General features: G+C 38.7%; 1 protein-coding gene and 1 long non-coding RNA gene across 7 annotated transcripts in view; one reads left to right on the top strand and one right to left on the bottom strand.

Moving 5' to 3' along the window:
• The window catches only part of LOC132694990 (uncharacterized), a 123,748-nt gene that overhangs the window by 22,843 nt on the left and 81,523 nt on the right, over positions 1–19,382 (bottom strand). The window lies entirely within an intron of this gene.
• MPP7 (MAGUK p55 scaffold protein 7) overlaps positions 1–19,382 on the top strand; it is a 210,770-nt gene that overhangs the window by 188,130 nt on the left and 3,258 nt on the right. For both annotated transcript variants that reach the window (XM_078450316.2, XM_078450315.2), the window contains exons 12-15: positions 1,156–1,236; positions 16,271–16,364; positions 17,376–17,484; positions 19,069–19,212. In XM_078450316.2, coding sequence (XP_078306442.1) covers positions 1,156–1,236; positions 16,271–16,364; positions 17,376–17,484; positions 19,069–19,212 — 428 coding nt within the window. The remainder of the gene's footprint in view (positions 1–1,155; positions 1,237–16,270; positions 16,365–17,375; positions 17,485–19,068; positions 19,213–19,382) is intronic.

The raw sequence follows: 19,382 nt of genomic DNA, 5'->3' as shown, positions 1-19,382 counted from the left end.
GGCTTTAGGAGTCCAACACGTGAAGTTGAAGGGGCACACGTATTCACCCAGTATCAGCAGGGGAGGAATAGTGAAAAAGGGAACCTGAGTCGGGTCCGTCTGGGCCCACAGCCTGTGTTGTGTCCAGCGCAAACACCATCACTGAATGGAGCCTGATGGCAGACTGCGAGACACTCGTCGTCGGGGGCTTGTGGCCTTCTAACTTGTGTTCAGATTCCTGTTTGAAACTGCTGTGTGCTTTGCTCCGTCTCCTAATCATTTTGTGTGACTCTCTCAACCTAATTACTTTCTTTGAAGGCGGAAGTCACTTTTGTGCTCCACAGTATTTACTATCCGCTCCCTGTCCATTGTGGTGTTTACTATGCATGCACTGGTGGATTTAAGCACGCGAGGCCAGTGCAAGTTTTCAAATGCTTAAGGACCAACTGAAAACATAGCGTGAGAAGATTATCTCGAGCGACGTAAATGTGGCTGATGGCTTTGCACATTTAAAATGCATCATTAGAGGTGCCTGGGTGGCTCTGATGGTTAAGGGTCCCGCTCTTAATTTTGGCTCAGGTCACGATCTCGCAGTTGTTGAATCGAGCCCTGAGTTGGGCTCTGTTTTGGACATGGAGCCTGCTTGAGATTCTCCCTGTTCCTCTCTCTTTCTCTCTGCCCTTCCCCTGCTCACGTGAGCACTCTCTCTCAAAAAAATAAATGTGTAAGTATAAAAAAAATAAAGTGTATCATTAGAGTTGTAGCTACAATAAAATTAATGTTCCAAGATGTTATTTTATTAAGCTCTAAAAACATTTCGTATTGAAATGATTGGTGCCTGGAGTGCACACGTCCACTTTCTCAGGCAGGCATATATTTTAGACTCTTCTGGATATCATCTCTTGGTGATCTACTCAAGCTCTGGGGTATGTTTCCTTTAAAACAAATTAGTTCTGATCTTTTTAATGGAAAGGTAGGGATTTAAATTTCCAAAGTAAAAAAGCAGCAAATGAACTAGTAGCTTTTTCTTATGTACAACTTGACTAGAGATAATCTCTTTATTCGGGATGCAAAGTTGGATACGTGTTCTCAGTCTGTCAGTCACGGGCTCGTGTTCAGTGATCCACCTGCTTAAACAGTGTTTTCTGTAATCATTTATATTATCCTATTTTTCAGGTCCCGTAGGAGTAGGTTTGAATGAACTGAAACGAAAACTGCTCATCAGTGACACACAACACTACGGTGTGACAGTGCCCCGTAAGTTCCCTGCTCCCCAATGCTGCTAACCGCTGCACTGATGATGACTGGGCAACACTTAGGTGGCATGGGTGGCACCCAGCATGGTTCTAAGCGGTCAGCATCTGGACTCACAGCAGACCTAGCAAGTATGCAGCGACATTCTCCACATTTTTCGGTGGAGGAAACTGAGGCACAGGAGTTCAGGGATTGCCCCAGAGCGCAGACATCATTGGCAGGGTATTTGTTAATTTACCACTTCTTCTCTATTCTTAGTTTTTTTCTTTAATATTTCTTTTTTAAGCTTATTTATTTATTCTGAGAGAGAGAGAAAGGAGGAGAAAAAGGGAGAGAGAGAATCCCAAGCGGGCTCCGTGCTGTCAGCACGGAGTCCCACACGGGGCTCGATCTCATGAACCGTGAGATAATGACATGAGCCGAAACCAAGAATTGGACACTCAAGCAACTGAGCCACCCAGGCGCCCCTCTACTCTCAGTTTTTATGGTGAATTTTAATACACATGTGACGCTATTATTTACAAATTTTCTTCTATGTAAAAGTCTATTCTACTTCCTAAAATAAGTGCTAATATTTTCCAGAGTTTTTCACCAGGTTTAAGATCAGAAGGACCAAACCACAGAGAGCTGAAGGAGGCCTCTTCTAATATAAGCCTTTCTTAATTACTTTTTATATGTAGTAATTGGCAGATCGTGTTAAATGGGCCTTTCATGGCCATATAACCCAAATATGGTAGGCTTCTTTTCAGTATACAGAATTAGACCTATTTTTATAAAAGAGGTTTTCATAGGCTTTCTTACAAGTGAAATGCGATGCTGGAAGCATTTTGATCTCCAGAATCAATGCCATTTGAGTGCTTAATATGTTGATGTTAGAAAGCCTTCTAAAAGACAAAATTGAAATGTTGGCTTTTTCAAGTGGTTTTAGTACTGTTAACAACAAAACAAAACAAAAACAACTGTTTGTATAGTGCCCTTAGCAATGTTCTCTAGTTTGAGAAGAGTTGGGCTTTATTTTAAAATTATAGTTTGCTATTACCTCAAGTTACTCCTTGTTACTGCATTTTTCCAAATTATTGTTTGTAATCGTTTTCAGCCATACGTTATAGGACCGCTGGTTTCCACCAACAGAGATGAAAGTAAAGGAAAATGTGGAAATGTGGAATTAAATTGTGTTTCTCTCTCTCTCTCTCTCTCTTTTTTAACTTTAATTATTCACTTCTCTTACAAAGCTGAATTGCAATATACAGGTAATTAGAAAATTTTACAAAACTATTGGCCAGTCTTACAGGTGAGCAGTTACAAAGAACCTAGAGGATGGAAAAACAGATTACGAAGGGAAAAAAAACACATGTGTTAACTTCCTACTGTGTATTCATCTCCTTTAATTGTCTGAATTTATTTCAATGTCCCAACAACGGGGCGACATCTGCATGCCACAGAGGAGGAAAGAGGGAGCAAGGATCCGTTACCTACTCAGAGTTCCACACACAGTAGTTGCACCCGCACTCGAAACCAGGTTTTCTGATTCCAGTCTTCACGGTCTTCCTCCCATATACGATACTACACAGTCTTTTCCAACTACCGATTCTCTTTATTGCAGCACAGTTAATAATAAAAATCCACGCTATTTGGAAGATGCTAAATACCAATAAGGCTGTTGATCACACATAGGGCTTTATGATAATTTTGGTGTTACTCAAGGACCTGGGGCAATGTACTTTGGCCTCAATTTATCCAACAGTTCAAATAATATCTGCCTCTAAAGTTGTTGCAGAAATTGAGAACATCCAGAAAGGTTCTGGGGCTGGAACTCTCCAAAGAAATCCCCAAAGTAGTAATTTTCCACTCAGATTCACTTTTAAACAGGTGTTAATGTCAGAAGATTCCCATGGAGCAGTGTTTTCCAGACTTGGCTGATAATAAAAACCTCTTGGGCTTCATATGAAAAGATTCCAAGGCCTTTCCAAAGAAATCCTCCTTCAGGAAATCTGACAGAATGCCTGAAAGTCTGTATTTATATATCCCAAGTGACTCATAATACCAGACATGTTTGGAAAATAACAGCCATAGCATCAGCTTGGGATGATTTAATTAATTAAAGAAGAATATATTTTAAGAACAAGTTTGGAATTTCAGATTGTTTTGCTTTGTCAAATATTCTAGGTAGAGTCTTGAGTATTTGGAGAAAAATTATTGCTCTGATTATTCCACCAGTATTCTGTTCGATGTTTAACTCTATAAATCTTTTCCCCCAAATGTACTAAATATTCACCAGAATGGGTAGGTTGAAAAAGATGTAGAGCATTGGAACTCTCACACATTGCTGGTGTTGGTGGGAGTGCAAATTAATTCATCCACTTTGGAACGCTAAGTGATATTATCTACTAGAGCTGAGCAAATACATGCCCCATGACCTCGTGATTCCACTCCTAGTACACAGCCAACAGAGATGCACACAACATGCACTCGGATGGTTTTGGAAACATTATTCCTAAGAGCCCCAAACTGGAAAGGACCCAAATGCCCATCAGTAGTAGATCGGATAAGGGACATGATGGCATGTTCACACGACAGAAGACCGTAATGCCCAATCTGCTGCTCCGCGCAGCATTGGGAATGAGTCCACCAAACGTGTCCAGTGAAAGGCAGACACAAAACAGAATATGCAATATAACTCCGTTTGTATAAATACAATAAAAGCAATGCTAATGTGTGCTGTTAGATATCTTGAGGAGGTGGATCGGAAGGGTGATTGTGCAGTGCTGGAAATCTTCTGTTCCCTGGTGGGTGCTTCTTACCTGGGTATTTTCATTCTGTGGAAATTCGTTAAGCTTACATGTGAACTTTTCTGTCGAGCATACGTCAGGTTTTTCAGTGTTAAAAAGAAATACTTGGTAGTTTAGCTCACTGTGGTTTGCTGAGGTCCATTTTCTGGTCTTGACTGCGCTACAGTTATGGAAGATGAACACTTTCCTTCATTGGAGAAAGTTGAATGATAGTTACACAGAATCTGCTCTGTACTATTTTTGCAACTTATTGTGAATCTATAATTATTGCAATTAAAAAAATTATTTAAAAGGATGCTAAATGAGGTAAGCACTATCACTCTTGGGCTAAAATGGCAGAACAAATTATACGATCTTTAAAAAATATCTATGTTGCCACATTAAACATTGAAAGTTGCTTTTAAAGAAAGTGGTGGCCGAGACCTGTTTTCTGCTGTCTTGCTTCTCTGTGGGAAATTTCATTCTCGGTGAGCAGCACCAACACTGTTTTAAGGCTCTAGGTTATCATCAACAAATTTAAATGACTATTAATATAACCAGGCTTTCAAAAGGCTGTCTCAGTAAATTAAAATAAAGCAGTTAACAAAAAGTATTGCAGTAAATGTCAAATTCTTGATGAATTCCCAAGTCTTTACAGTCTGGAATTTTGGGCACTCACAGTCAACCACACCTGTTAATCACTTTGTGGTTTCTCGTGAAGGCATATATCACAGTTATGTGTTTTCATAGGTTTCAAAGGACTCATGTTCTGTAACACTTCTTTGTCTATAGAAAACCTCAGTTGAGATTTCTAATATATATATGTAAACTAGGGTACCAATTCAAAAATTTTTTTTTCTTATCTCATTATGGCAGTTATTTGGGAATTTTGTGGGAAGCAGGGGAAGAAGGTGGAGTTTGTCTCGTATGTGTTTGATGTTTGTCTGACGGTGAACACAGTGAGTACTCTGACAAGTGAGCGATGGTGAGGTGGTGGCCTGCATTATAGTTAATGTGTCCATCTTTCCCTTTGAATTCTCTGCCCTTAAGAACTTCCAGATCCCTTCTGCAGGATTCCTCGCTGTTAATGAGTTTGTGAGATTTCCCATGATCGCTGACTGCAATTAGCAATAAAACTCTTCAACAGTAAAATTACATCAGGCTTGGATAATTTGGGGTGATGGTGATAAGCAAACACTTTGTAGGTACATTCACTTTTAACTGTGTTTGGCAGTGTCATAAATGTCTTGTTCACTTGAGGTAGTTCTAAATAATACTTTTAACCCTCCCAAGGGGACTCCATGTGTCAGGGCAGTGACCCTTAACACTGCATGTTCTACATTTTCAGAGTGTTCTGCTGTGACAATTGAACAAAGGTAACCTTTTCTCAGTTCACCAGAAACAAATTAATGCACATAAAATTCTCAGTTTTGATTTTCAACAGTACATTCTTACGAAGCTTACTATTTGCCAAAGGAACGCCAGCAAACAACAACTAAATTGTTGAAATGACAAATGCATATTAACCCTAGATTCCAAAGCAGAGGATCATACTACTTTTAATATCTTTCGTACTTGTGGATGCGTATTATGTTATTTACACTTTAATAGAGTGAATTTGTCATGAAATTCATTCTTAGCTTTTATGACAAGAATTAAATTTATTAGTATTACATGCTGTTCCTGCAGAAGGTGCGACATTTCGTAATGAATAGCACAATTTCTTGGTGCTTTACCAGTAGAAATACGAAAAACTGTTTTAGAAGATCTGAATGTTGTATTAAAATATGCTTTTCACTGGGGCGCCTGGGTGGCTTGGTCGGTTAAGCGTCCGACTTCGGCTCAGGTCATGATCTCGCGGTCCGTGAGTTCGAGCCCCGCGTCGGGCTCTGTGCTGACAGCTCAGAGCCCGGAGCCTGTTTCAGATTCTGTGTCTCCCTCTCTCTCTGCCCCTCCCCTGTTCATGCTCTGTCTCTCTCTGTCTCAAAAATAAATGTTAAAAAAAATTTTTTTTAAATATGCTTTTAACTAAATAGAAGTTAATTAAAATTTTGGATATAGTTTAAATTTAAGTTCAATTTAAATCAATTACTTTTTGTATTAGGTTACTTTTTCCCCCCTTTCTGCAGTTTTCCTTTTACATATTATTGGGATATAATTGAAATAGATAAGCTGCATATATTTAAAAGGTACAGTTAGATCTGTTTTAACATACATATACACATATGAAATCATCATCCCAATCAACATAATGCACATTACCATCTCCTCAAAAAATCTGCCCATGCCTTTAGTAATCTATCCTTCTACTCCTGGCCTTAGGCAACCACAGATCTACATTCCGAAACTATAGATTAGTTTAAATCATCTAGCACTTTATATAAATGAAATTATACATTGTTCCCAATTTTCTTTGGGGGGAGGGGTTAGTTTATTTCACCCAGCATGAGTTTGAGATTCACCAAGGTTGTTTCATAGATTAGTAATTCATCCCTTTTCATCGCTGAGTGGTATTCCATTGTATGGAAATACTATAATTTGTTGATCCATCCATTCACCTTTTAATGGATACTTGGGGGTTCCCCCCGTTTTGGGTTATTACAAATAAACCTATAAGCTAGATATTTTGATGAATATATGTTTTTGTTTCTGTTGGATAAATAAGTAGGAGTAGAATGGCTGGGACAGGTAATTCTGTAAGACCTTACCAAACCATTTCTGAAGTGGTTATACCATTTTACAACCCTGGCAGTGTATGCCAGATCTAGTCGTTCTGCGTCTTTGCCAACACTTTGTATAGTCAGCCTTTTATTTTTTAATTTATTTTGATTTATTATTTATATATAATGTCAAGTTGGCTAACATACAGTCTATGCCCTGTGCTCTTGGTTTCGGGGGCAGATTCCCGTGACTCATCGCTTACGTACAACACCCAGCGCTCGTCGCAACAAGTGCCCTCCCCAATGTCCATCACCCATTTCCCCCTCTCCCCCACCCCTCCCCATCAACTCTCAGTTTGTTCTCTGTATTTAAGAGTCTCTTATGGTTTGCCTCCCTCCCTCTCTGTTTTTAACAATGTTTTCCCCTCCCCTTCCCCCATGGTCTTCTGTTAAGTTTCTCAAATTCCACATATGAGTGAAAATATATGATATCTGTATTTCTCTGACTGACTTATTTCACTTAAATAAAATATGGTGTATATATACAATGGAATACTACTTGGCAATGAGAAAGAATGAAATCCTTCCATTTGCAGCAACGTGGGTAGAACCGGAGGGTATTAGAGTCAGCCTTCTAAATTTTTCTCAGTGTGATACAGACACGTCTCAGAGGGATTACAGGTTCAGTTCCAGACCACCACAATACAGTGAATATTGCAATGAAGTGGGTCAAATGAATTTTTTGGTTTCTCAGTACATATAAAAGTTATGCTTAAAAAAATAAAATTTATGATTATACTGTAATCTATTAAGTGTGCAGTAGCATTAAGGCCAAAAAAGTACATATCTTAATTTTAAAATACTTTTTTGCTAAAAAAATGCTACTGTCCTCTGAGCTTTCAGCAAGTCATTTTTTTTTTTCTGGGGGGAGGGTTTTGCCCTGAGGTTGGTGGCTGCTGAAGGCAGGGGTGGCTGTGGCAACTTCTTAAAATAAGACAACAGTGAAGTTTGCCACATTATTGACTCTTCCTTTCACAAACACTTTCTCTGTAGCATGCAGTGGTTGGTGTTCGATAGCATTTGACCCACAGTAGAACTTCTCCCCAAATTGGACTTGATCCTCTCAAATACTGTGCTGCTTTATCAGCTGAGTGTATGTAGTATTCTCAGTCCTCTGTTGTCATTTCAACAGTCTTCACAGCATCTTCACAGGGGTAGATTCCAGATCCAGAAACCACTTTCTTTGCTCATCCGTAAGAAGCAACTCCTCATCCATTAAAGTTTGATCACAAGGTGGCAGCAATTCGGCCCCATCTTCAGGCTCCACTTCTAATTCCAATTCTCCCGCTATTTACACCCCAGCTGCAGTGACTTTCTCCACTCAAGGCTTGAACCCCTCAAAGTCATTCATGAGTATTGGAATCCACTTCTTCCAAACTGTTAATGTTGATATTTTGATCTCGTCCCACGAATCACAAATGTTCTTAACAGCATCTAGTGTGAACTCTTTCCAGAAAGTTATCTTTCCATAATTCGGTTTTCAATTTATTTTGCCCAAATCCGTCAGAGAAGTCACTATCTATGGCAGCCATAGCCTTACAAAAATGTACTTCTTAGTAAGAATTGAAAGTCAGAATTACTCCTTGATCCATGGACTGCAGAATGGATGTTGTGTTAGCAGGCTTGAAAACAACATTAGTCTTGTTTTACATCTCCATCCGAGCTCTTGGTGACGAGGTGCTTTCGTAGTATTTCAGAAAGAATCTGAGCACTAGCTTTGAACAGTGGGCTTAAAACATCCAGTAAACCATGTTGGAAACAGAGGTGCTGATAAACAGGCTTTGTTGTTCCATTTATAGAGCACAGGCAGAGTACATTTTCCATAATTCTTAAGGGCGTTGGGATTTTCAGAACAGCCAGTGAACACTGGCTTCAGCTTTAAAGCCATCGATGACATTCACCCCTAACGAGGTAGACTGTCCTTTAGAGCTCTGGAGCCAGGCATTGACTTCTCCTCTCTAGCTGTGAAAGCCTAGATGGCACCTTCTTCCAGTATAAGGCTGTTTGATTTACAGTGAAAATCCACTTGGTGTAGGCACCTTCATTAATGATCTATCTCAGCTGGGTCTTCTGGGTAACTTGCTGCAGCTTCTACATCAGCATCTGCTGCTTCACCCTGCACTTTTCTGTGACAGAGATGACTTGTTTCCTTAAACGTCAGGGACAACCTCTGCTGGCTTCACACTTTCCTTCTGCAGCTTCCTCCCCTCTCGCTGCCTTCGTAGAATTGAAGGGAGTCGGGCTTGGGCTTACAGGACTGTTGTGGCTGGTTGGCTCTTCTCTCCAGGTCAGCAATAAGGCCAATTCACGTGCATTCACTGGAGTAGCACTTTTCATTTCCTTCGAGAATTTTTCTTTTGCATTCACAACTTGACTCTTCGGTGCAAGAGGCCTAGCTTTCAGTCTGTCTCAGCTTTCCACGGTGCCTTCCTCCCTAGGCTTAATCGTGTCTAGCTTTTGACTGAAAGCAGGAGCCGTACAGCTCTTCCTTGCACTTGAACACTTAGAGGCGATTGTAGAGTTATTCATTGGCCTAATTTCAATATTGTTATGTCTCAGGGAATAGGGAGGCCCGAGGAGACGGGGAGAGATCAGGCAATGGGCAGTCAGTGGAGCAGCCAGAACACACACACCGTTTGTTGATTAAGCTCACCATCTTATGTGGGCACAGTTCATGGCACTCCAGAACAACTGCAATAGTAACGTCAAAGATCACTGGTTACCATAACAGATATAATAATGAAAAAGTTGGAACTATCGTGAGAATTACCAAAATGTGACAGAGACACAAAGTGAGCAAATGCTGTTGGAAAAATGATGCTGATGCTTGACACAGGGTTGCCACAAACCTTCAGTTTGTTTAAAAGAAAAAAAAAATATCTGTGAAGCAAAATAAAGCACAGTAAAACGAGGTATGCTTGTATGTGTGTAGTGCTATTTCATTGTACTTCAATTTGCATTTAATTGATAACTAATGATATTGAGTGTCATGTTGTGGACCCAGTCATTTATGCACCTTTGGCAAAATGCCTATTCAAATAGTTTGCCATTAAAAAAAAAAAATGCATTGTCAGAGGGCCTCAGTCGGTTAAGCGTGAGTCTCTTAATTTCAGCTGAGGTCACAATCTCACAGTTCATGACATCGAGCCCCACGTTGGGCTCTGCACTGACAGCACAGAGGCTGCTTGTGATTCTCTCTCTCTCTCTCTCTGCCCCTCCCCTGCTTGTGTGCTCTCTGGAAATAAATAGACGTGTAAAAAATTGCATTGTCTCATTGAGTTTTGGGAATTCTTTATATATTCTGGATACATGTCCTTTATATGATAAATAAGTTATACACCTATTCCTTCCAGTCTGTGGGTTAACTTTTCATTTTCTACTGGTGTTTTACAAAGACCAAAAGTTTGTAATTTTGACAAAGTCTCACTTATCATGTTCTGTGCTTATGTTCTATCTAAAAATCTTTTATGTCTCAGGGTCACAAAGACACTCTGCTTTTTCTAGAAGTTTTATAATTTTACATTTTACACTTAGGTCTTGATCCATTTCAAGTTATATTTTACGTTGTTACTTAGCAGACTTGCCTTGTTCCTGATCTCAAGGGAAAACAACTCCCTTTTTCACCATTAAGTGTGATGTTTACTCATCAATGCCCTTTATTTATTTGAGGGCATTCCCTGTGAATCCTAGTTTGCAGATGCTTTTTGTCATGAATGGCCACTGAATTTTTTTCTGATGATTTTTCTAGATACATTGAAAGGATCGTGTATTATCCTTCATTCTGTTAATATGGTGAATTCCATTGATTTCCAAACGTTCAGCCAACTTTTTATTCACGAGATAAACTCTACTTGGTTATGATCTCTTATCTTTTTAACAAATATATTGCTGAATTTAACTTGCTAATAATTTTGTTGAGGACTTTTGCGTCTAAACTTTTGATGGAGGTTGGTCTGTAATGTTTTCTAATGTCTTTGATAGGTTGTGCAATTAGTTTGTACTAATATCATAAAATGAATTAAGCAGTGATTCCTCTTTATGCAAAAATATGTTGATGTAAGATTTGTGTTATTTCATTCTTAAATGGTGGATAGACTTCATTAGCCATCTAGGCCTGGAATTTTCTTTGGGGGAAGGTTTTAAAAAATAGATTTGATTTATTTGACAGGCTATTCAGATATTTTGCCTCCTCTTGTTTCAATTTTGATTCTTTATACTTTTCAAGAAATGTATCTGTTTCATCTAAATTATCAAATATGTTGGCATAAAGTAATGCATAATATTCTCTAATCCTTTTTAGTGTCCATAGGATCTCTGATAATAACTCATTTTTTATATTGGTGATCTTTGTTTTTCTTTTTTTAAAAGAAAGATCTTTGTTTATTTATGTTGAGAAAGAGAGAGAAAACATGAGAGAAAGACTGATTCCCCCAGGCATCCCTGTTCTCTTTTTCTTGATCACTGTAATTAGGTTTTTAAATTTTGTTGTTTTTCTTTATTGTCTTTTTTTTTTTTTTTGTATTAATTTCTGTTATTATTCTCTTCTCCTTGGTTTGGGTGTACTGTGATGTTTTCTTTGTAGCAACATCTTAAAATTTTATTTATTTATTTTGAGAGAGACCGCAGGAGTGGGGGCAGGGCAGAGAGAGAGGGAGAGACAGGATCCCAAGCAAGCTCTGTACTGTCAGCGCAGAGTCTGATGTGGGGCTCGAACTCATGAAAGTGAGATTCATGACCTGAGCTGAAACCCAGAGTCAGATGCTTTACCTACTGAGCCACCGAGGTGCCCCTCTTTCTAGCATATTTTAAGATGAACTTTCAGTCATAGAGTTTAGATCTTCTTTTCTAATATAAGCATTTAAAGGTATAAGTTTCCTGCTTTGCACCATGTTCCATCCTGTAACTGTAATAGGTTGTATATTCCTTGTTATGTCCTTCACAGTATTTATTTCATCTTTGAATCTTTATTTAGAAGTGTGTTATTTAATTTTCAGATATTTGAGATTTTCCTAGATATCTTATTACTGGTTTTTAATTATGTTATGGCTAGAGAATTTACTCTTTTATGATTTGGGTTCTTTTAAATCTGTTGGGACTTGTTATTGGACCAGCATATGATCTTCCTTTTGACAAACGCACCATGTACACCTGAAAAGAATGTGTATTCTGCATGTATTGGATGTAGTGTTACATAGGTATTAATTAGGCTCCAAAGGTTGGTGGTAGTGTTTCGGTCACCTGTGTCTTACTGATATTTTGTCTAGTTCTATCAGCTGTTGAGAGGCATTAAAATCTCTTATTCTGGTTGTGAAATTGCCCATTTCTTCATTTAACTCAGCCACTTTTTGCATCATGTATTTTAAAGTTTTGTTATTATGTGTGTACAAGTTTATAATCCTCATAATTTTCTCTTTTATCATTATGAAGTGTTCTTCTTTATCTCTGGTAATACTCTTTTTCTTGGAATCTCTTTTATCTGGTATTAAAGTAGCCACTTCAGCTGCCTTATGCTTACTGTTTACATGGTATATGTACTATCTTCCATCTGCTCACTTTCAACTTATCTGTGTCTTTGTAGTGAATGTGTCTTTCTTACAGACTTAATAGACAGCATGTACTAGGGTCTTTTTCACCCTTTCTATCTCTGCCTTTTGATTGGAGTATACAAACCAATTAACATTTCCCGAATTATGAAAATGATTACATTTAAGCTACTATTTTATTGTTTTTCTGTTTATCCTTTGCCTTCTGCTTTTTATTTATTTTCTACTGTTATTTATTATTATTATTATTATTATTATTATTATTATTATTATTAGAATGGTTTTTAACGTTCCATTTCAGTTTACCTATTTGCTCTCTGCTTATATGTCTTTGTATTACTTGTTACTGGTTGCTGTAGGGATTACAACATGCTTATACCTAATCATTCAGAGTGATCTTCATGCCATTTCACATAAAATATAGAAACCTTTCAATTATATAGTCCTTTTTGTGGTAACTGACAAATATATCATGTTTGCATACATTGGAAACTCTACCAGATAATATTAAAACTTTTAAATCAGTTGTATATGTATATATAATATATACATATATAAATATATTTTAATATATATTTTAAGGAACTTAAGAGGAAAAAAGCAAACTTCTATTTCTATTCAACCATTCTTTCTGTTGCTCTTCATTCCTTGAAGATATAGATTTCCTTCTTAACATTTCCTTTTAGCCTAAAACCTTCCTTGAATATTCTTTTAGAACACATCTGCTGATAAATTTTCTTGGTTTCTCTTCTAACAAGGTGTTTATTTTGCTTTTTTCTCCTGAAGGATATTTTGGGTGAAATTCTTTTCTTTCAGTACCTTAAGTGTAGATATTATTTCATTGAGTTCTTGTTTTTATGATTTATAATAATACAATAAATCTGGAATCAGTATTCCTCACATGTACTGTATTGGATTTTTCTAGATGCTTTCAAAATGTTTTTCTGTATCTTTGGCTGTTAGTATTTTGGTTTTAGTGTCTAGGCATGATTTTTCTCTGAACTTATCCTATTTGAGATTTGTTGAAACTTTGGGAATTTGTAAACATTATGTCTTCACCAAATTTTAGCAGTTTTTGGCTGTTATTTCTTCAAATACATTTTTTTTTTTTGCCTCAATCTCTTTTTCATCTCCTTCTGGCATCCGGATTACACATACATTATACAGGTCCCTGGGGCTCCATTTATATCTTTTCAGTCTTTTTTTCTTTGTTGCTCAGATTTTATAATTTCTATTGACCTACTTCAAGTTCGCTGGTTTTTTTCTCTGTCATCTCCATTCTGCTGCTGAGCCCACTTAGTGATTTGTTTCTGTTAGATATTGTATATTTCAGTTCCAAAATTTCCACTTGGTTCTTCTTTATAGTTTACATTTCTCTAAGAATGCATATCTTCGTTCATTTCAGGTGTATTGTCCTTTACCTTATAAAACACAGTTGTAATAGTTGCCTTATTCTTTGCTTGATAGTCCTAGTTAACTTCTTATTCATTCAGAGTTGCCATCTATCATTTTCCCCTTGAGAACTGGTCCTATTTTATGTGTGTTTTTTGTATGTTGAATAATTTCTTTTAAGTTTTTTTAATCTTTATTTTTGAGAAGAGAGAGAGAGAGAGAGAGAGTGACTGGGGGAGGGGCAAAGAGAGAGAGAGACACACAGAATCTGAGGCAGGCTCCAGGCTCTAAGCTGTCAGCACAGAGCCCGATGCGGGGCTTGAACTCACGAACTGCGAGATCATGACCTGAACCAAAGTCTGACACTTAACCAACTGAGCCACCCAGGCGCCCCTAATTGCATTCTGGATATTATGAATGCAATGTTGTATCAACTCTAGGTCCTGCTTATAATGGAACAGAAAATACAGGATTAACTTTAGAAACAAATGGGCTCCTGGGTGGCTCAGTCAAACATCTGACTCTTGATTTCAGCTCAGGTCATGATCTCATGGTTCATGTGATCGACCCCCACATCGAACTCTGCACTAACAGCATGGAGCCTGCTTTGGATTCTCTTTCTCCCTCTCTCTGCCCCTCTCCTGCTCACATGCTCTCTCTCTCTCAAAATAAATAAATGTAAAAAAAAACAAAAACAAAAAAACCTGAGGAGTTGCAGTGCGAATATGGCAAGCAGCCCATCCTTCCTGCTGATTACAACTAAAAACTCTGGCCCCAGGACAACTGTCTGAGCACTTTGAAAATGAGTAAAGCAAGCAGACTATATAGGGGAATCAACATTCTGGAGAATGTTTTTACTTTAGCAAGTAATCAACCATTTTATGTTTAGACTATAAGTTCTGTCTCATTGTGAGTTGTGGTTTAAATCTCAGTTCAGTTCTCTTTTAATTTTTTTTTAACGTTTATTTATTTTTGAGACAGAGAGAGACAGAGCATGAATGGGGGAGGGTCAGAGAGAGAGAGGGAGACACAGAATCTGAAACAGGCTCCAGCTCTGAGCTGTCAGCACAGAGCCTGACGCGGGGCTTGAACTCACGAGCCGCGCGATCATGACCTGAGCCGAAGTCGGACGCTCAACCGACTGAGCCACGCAGGTGCCCCTCAGTTCAGTTCTCTAAACCTCTTGCTACACTGGTTTGGGTCATCTCTGTCACATGTAGTTCGGGGGAGTCTGATACTGGTGTACAGAGTTCACATCTCAGCTCAGTTTTCTAATAAGCCTTTTCTATGTTGGTTTGGATGTGTTCTGTGCTGCTGTTATTGAGGGGTTAGGCTGACACTTCTGTGTCCTAAACTCTGTTGTAAAATGTTGCTATGTTAGCTGGAGTCCAAACTGCATGTGTATAGCTCAGGGTTTCTTCTTCAGCTAGTATTCCTTCCTACTCAGGATTAGAATATCTCCTCCAATCTTCCTGGATTACCTCCACACACTTCAGTTTTTAAGGACTTTTTTGTTTTTTCTTAATAAGGGCTCCTACTCTGCAATTAAGTCACACATAACACCATGATGCTCTGTGACTGTTCCCACCCTCAGGGCAAAACAAAGAGGAAATAAAAGTTAAAACTCTGCCCCATGCCTGTTGATTTCCCGACACAACCTGCTTTATTTATTTTAAAAGTGCTTGGGGGGGCGCCTGGGTGGCTCAGTCAGTTAAGCATCCAACTTCGGCTCAGGTTCTGAACTCACAGTTCAGGGGTTCGAGCCCCATGTCGCACTCTGTGCTGACAGCTCAGAGCCTGGAGCCTGCTTCGGAATCGGTGTCTCCCTATCTCTCTCTGCCCCTGTCCCACTTGTGGGCTGTCTCTGTCTCTCAAAAATGAATAAACATTTTTAAATAATAATAAAAAATAAAGTGCTCAGATAGTTTGTCTTGGGCGCAGAGTTTTTAGTTGTAATCAGTAGGAAAGATGGGCCGTAGTCAGTCTTTCACGTGCCATATCGGCACAGCAACTCCTTAGGTTTGGTTCTCGTTTTAAAATTAGTCCTTGTGTTTTCTCCTCCATTATAATTTAGTAGCAAATAGGTAAAATTACTGAATGTTTGGGGGTTCAGTAGTATTCTAAGAAGGTGTTTATACTTTTGCAAAGGAGGAATGAATGGCACCTGGAGATCTTTGACTTCGTTCAGTTATTGATGGCATCCTCCCTATCTGCTGTGTGTAGAAGAGAGTAAAGTCATTTCAGAGTTTACCTTACAGCCTAGTGGGCGTTAGACTTGCTTCAGTGAATATGATAATAAGCATATTATCTGCGAAAGAAACGAGTTTTTCCTCGAGGGTTAAGATAACTTTTTATGTAATTAACATATTAGAGCACCTTCAAGATAATGAATAGCACAGACACAATGCAGTTTAATTTTGAATCGATCTTCAATATGTTTTTATATCGATGGAAATTCTGAATTAATGACACTTTATTGGCTAATTGGCTTTCTTGTGAGTTTTTAAGTCTGGTTTATGAAAAAGCACTTTTAATACATGATGATTTCTTTTTCAGTATGCTCCTCAGGATGGTTGATACAGACTTTTGTAAACTCTTTTTAATTAAATCACAGACACTACCAGAGCAAGAAGAAGCCAGGAGAGTGACGGTGTGGAATATATTTTCATTTCCAAGCATTTGTTTGAGACAGATGTACAAAATAACAAGTATGTGGAAGTTTTTTTGTGTGACCATTGTTTTTAAGCATGTGCCTACGTGTCTAGTTTTAGGCAACTGAGCCATTTGAAATATATTTTCAGTTTTATAATATTTGAAACTGATAAGAAGGTGATAACACTCGTTACCAATCTTCACCTGTAATTTTTTAATAACCCAGAGCTGCTGTGTTTGTGGTGAGTTAAGTGTGTAGGAATTATTTTGAAAAATGAGGGAATGTTCCTAGTATGTTATTGTGACCTCAACTAATTGAATCTTAACATATGTGAATAGAATTTTATTTCAGAAAACTGACAGCTATGTCATAGATCCCTACGTCCACACTCTCCTCCACACACACTTCTCTCCCTCACTGACTCTTCAAAAAAAAAATTAAAATAATGTTAATCGCCTTGCTTGTACTAAATCCCCTGGCCAGCTCGGCTTCCTCCACCTCCCCAGGTCTTCCATTTGCTTAAGCATGGATAATGGAGGGTGTTGGGGAGCAATGTGTGTTTTAATGTAGGATTTGGGGATTTTATTGAAACATCAAAATGCTTTTTTTCCACGTTTGGCACGGCGATTGTGTTTTTATAGCACATAATCGGCTGCCCTGGTTCCATTAGCCACCAACCAGTTCCCGCTGTAGTTCTAAAGCTGAGCTTGGTTATTCCGTAGCGCGTGGTGAAATTTCAGTAGTTTCTATTGTTTGGTTTATTCACTGTTTTATTGCATTGCATTAGTTCTGAAAAAGAGGTGATGGCAAACAGAGTACTGGTGGACTAAAGTACTTTTTTCTGTTTCAGTGTAATACAAGCAAGTGTTACTGATGTGAAAATGTAAAATAAAAGATTTTTTTAAATTGACATTCTGGAGTACTTGGCCCTATTTATTTTATTGAACACAGTAAAAGAAAATTACATGTTCAGCAAGAATATCGTTTATATATATGAATTATGTCTTTCCACTTATGTGTATAATTAATTCGCAAATGGCTCTGACACATGTCCGATTTCCTACAGGTTTATTGAATATGGGGAATATAAAAACAATTACTACGGCACAAGTATTGACTCAGTTCGTTCTGTCCTGGCGAAAAACAAAGTTTGTTTGTTGGACGTGCAGCCTCACGTAAGTGAACAACGAACTGTTTTTAATGTTTATTTTTGAGAGAGAGAGCATGAGAGAGGTGGGCAGGGCTAGTGCGGATTGAGAGGGAGAGAGACAGAATCTGAAGCAGGCTCCAGGCTCTGAGCTGTCAGCACAGAGCCTGATGCAGGGCTTGAACTCATGAACTGCGAGATCATGACCTGAGCTGAAGTCAGACGCTCAACCGACTGAGCCACCCAGGCACACCCCAAGTATACTGTATTCTTAAGTATCATGTATTATTACAAGTGTTTGCAATTTTTACAATGGACATTTTGGTTCTTGGCCCTCTTTCTTTGAGTTTGACTCTATACATATCCTAGAAGTGTAAGCCCCCCACGTAGAGCTGTGGGGCGTCTCACAGGAATTATACTGAACGAGACCGTGCTCGCAGCTGTCAGGGAGATCTTTGCCAGCATCCTGGGAACGCTTGTGAACACTTTGGACTGAGGGTGCCAGTGGATGAAGCCATTCAGTTCTTGTCGAACCACATATCCTCCAGCAGAGATCCAACCCGTAGCATCTTCCTTGTTGCCCAGGGATCACAGATTCTCACTTCACTGATGGGTACACCTTAGGGTGCACAACCTCCAAGAGCCATAATGACCCAGAGAAGCCCTTGGCTTCTCTTCAGGAAGATGAGTCTGAAGTAAAAAGAGTCCCAAGAATCAGTAGGGTGATTGACTCCTTAACTTGGGCGCCGGTGAGGAATAGGATGCTTCTGCTTATACAACCCCTCTCTGCCGGTGCCCTGGCTCTGGTTGTGTCCAAATCCCTCAGCGTGGTTCCAGCAGTATGTCCACAGAGCCTCACCAGCCGTACAGCCCATCTCTCCCCACCCCCACCCCACATAACCTGTCTGCCTAACTCCTCAGGGGAGTTTGTGATTTGTATTCACATTCTAGGGAGGCTCTGACTATGGCTCAAGAGTATCCCTTAACTCCCACCCCTTTACCAATCCCCCTTGACTGCAGATGAGTCCTCAGAAGCGTAGTGTAAATAATATAAAATATTGACGGGGAAGTGTTGACAAGCTTCATGGAGAGCAGGAAGCTTGCCCTTTTAGGACACTCCGAAGGACAGAAGGACAAAAGGAGAACTCGTGTGAGATCAGGAAAAGGCTTACATGGGATGTTTGGAAGACTTTCATGTGCAGACAGCTTTTTAACTCAACGGCATCTTCTAAGTATTTGATTTAAAAACCAGTTTTATGATATTTTTAGCTGCTTCTGTTCAGTATTATGACATTTCAAAACATTTTAAAAGGCAAGTTCTGTGCTCTGACATCTTTTCAGGGGTATTCATTAATACTGATATTCATTAATTAATAATTTATTCAACATTCTATAATATTACTTACTAATATCATTAACATATATTCATATATAATTTATTGATATTAATATTTATTGTCAACAACTAATTGAATAATATATTGAAAGAGCTACTGGCCTGAATTAGATAATTTTAAGGAGTTTTCTCCTTTGAAAGAAACTTCAGTTTGACTGTAAAATTCACTCATGACATTATGAAGAAATGTAAGAAAACTGCTTTTCTTCCTTGCAGACAGTGAAACACTTAAGGACCCTAGAATTTAAGCCCTACGTGATATTTATAAAGCCTCCATCAATAGAGCGTTTGAGGGAGACAAGGAAAAATGCAAAGATTATCTCAAGCAGAGATGACCAGGGTGCTGCAAAGCCCTTTACGGTAAGTACGATGATGCTTAGTAAGAAGACATAAGTGCTGCTCAAAATCCTACATGCAGTAGCCACTGCCTTTGGAAGATGTAGTAGACAGTGTGATCCAAAAACCGATAAAAGATAGATTGTATCCAGGCACATACATTTTGAGTGATTGTACTGTAATGGCTTTTTTGT

This window comes from Panthera onca, chromosome B4 (assembly GCF_046562875.1).
Source record: "Panthera onca isolate mPanOnc1 chromosome B4, mPanOnc1 haplotype 2, whole genome shotgun sequence".
In the NCBI taxonomy this organism is placed as follows: Eukaryota; Metazoa; Chordata; class Mammalia; order Carnivora; family Felidae; genus Panthera; species Panthera onca.
The sequence above is the reverse complement of the archived record's forward strand: the minus strand, read 5'-3'. Positions and strand labels throughout refer to the sequence as shown.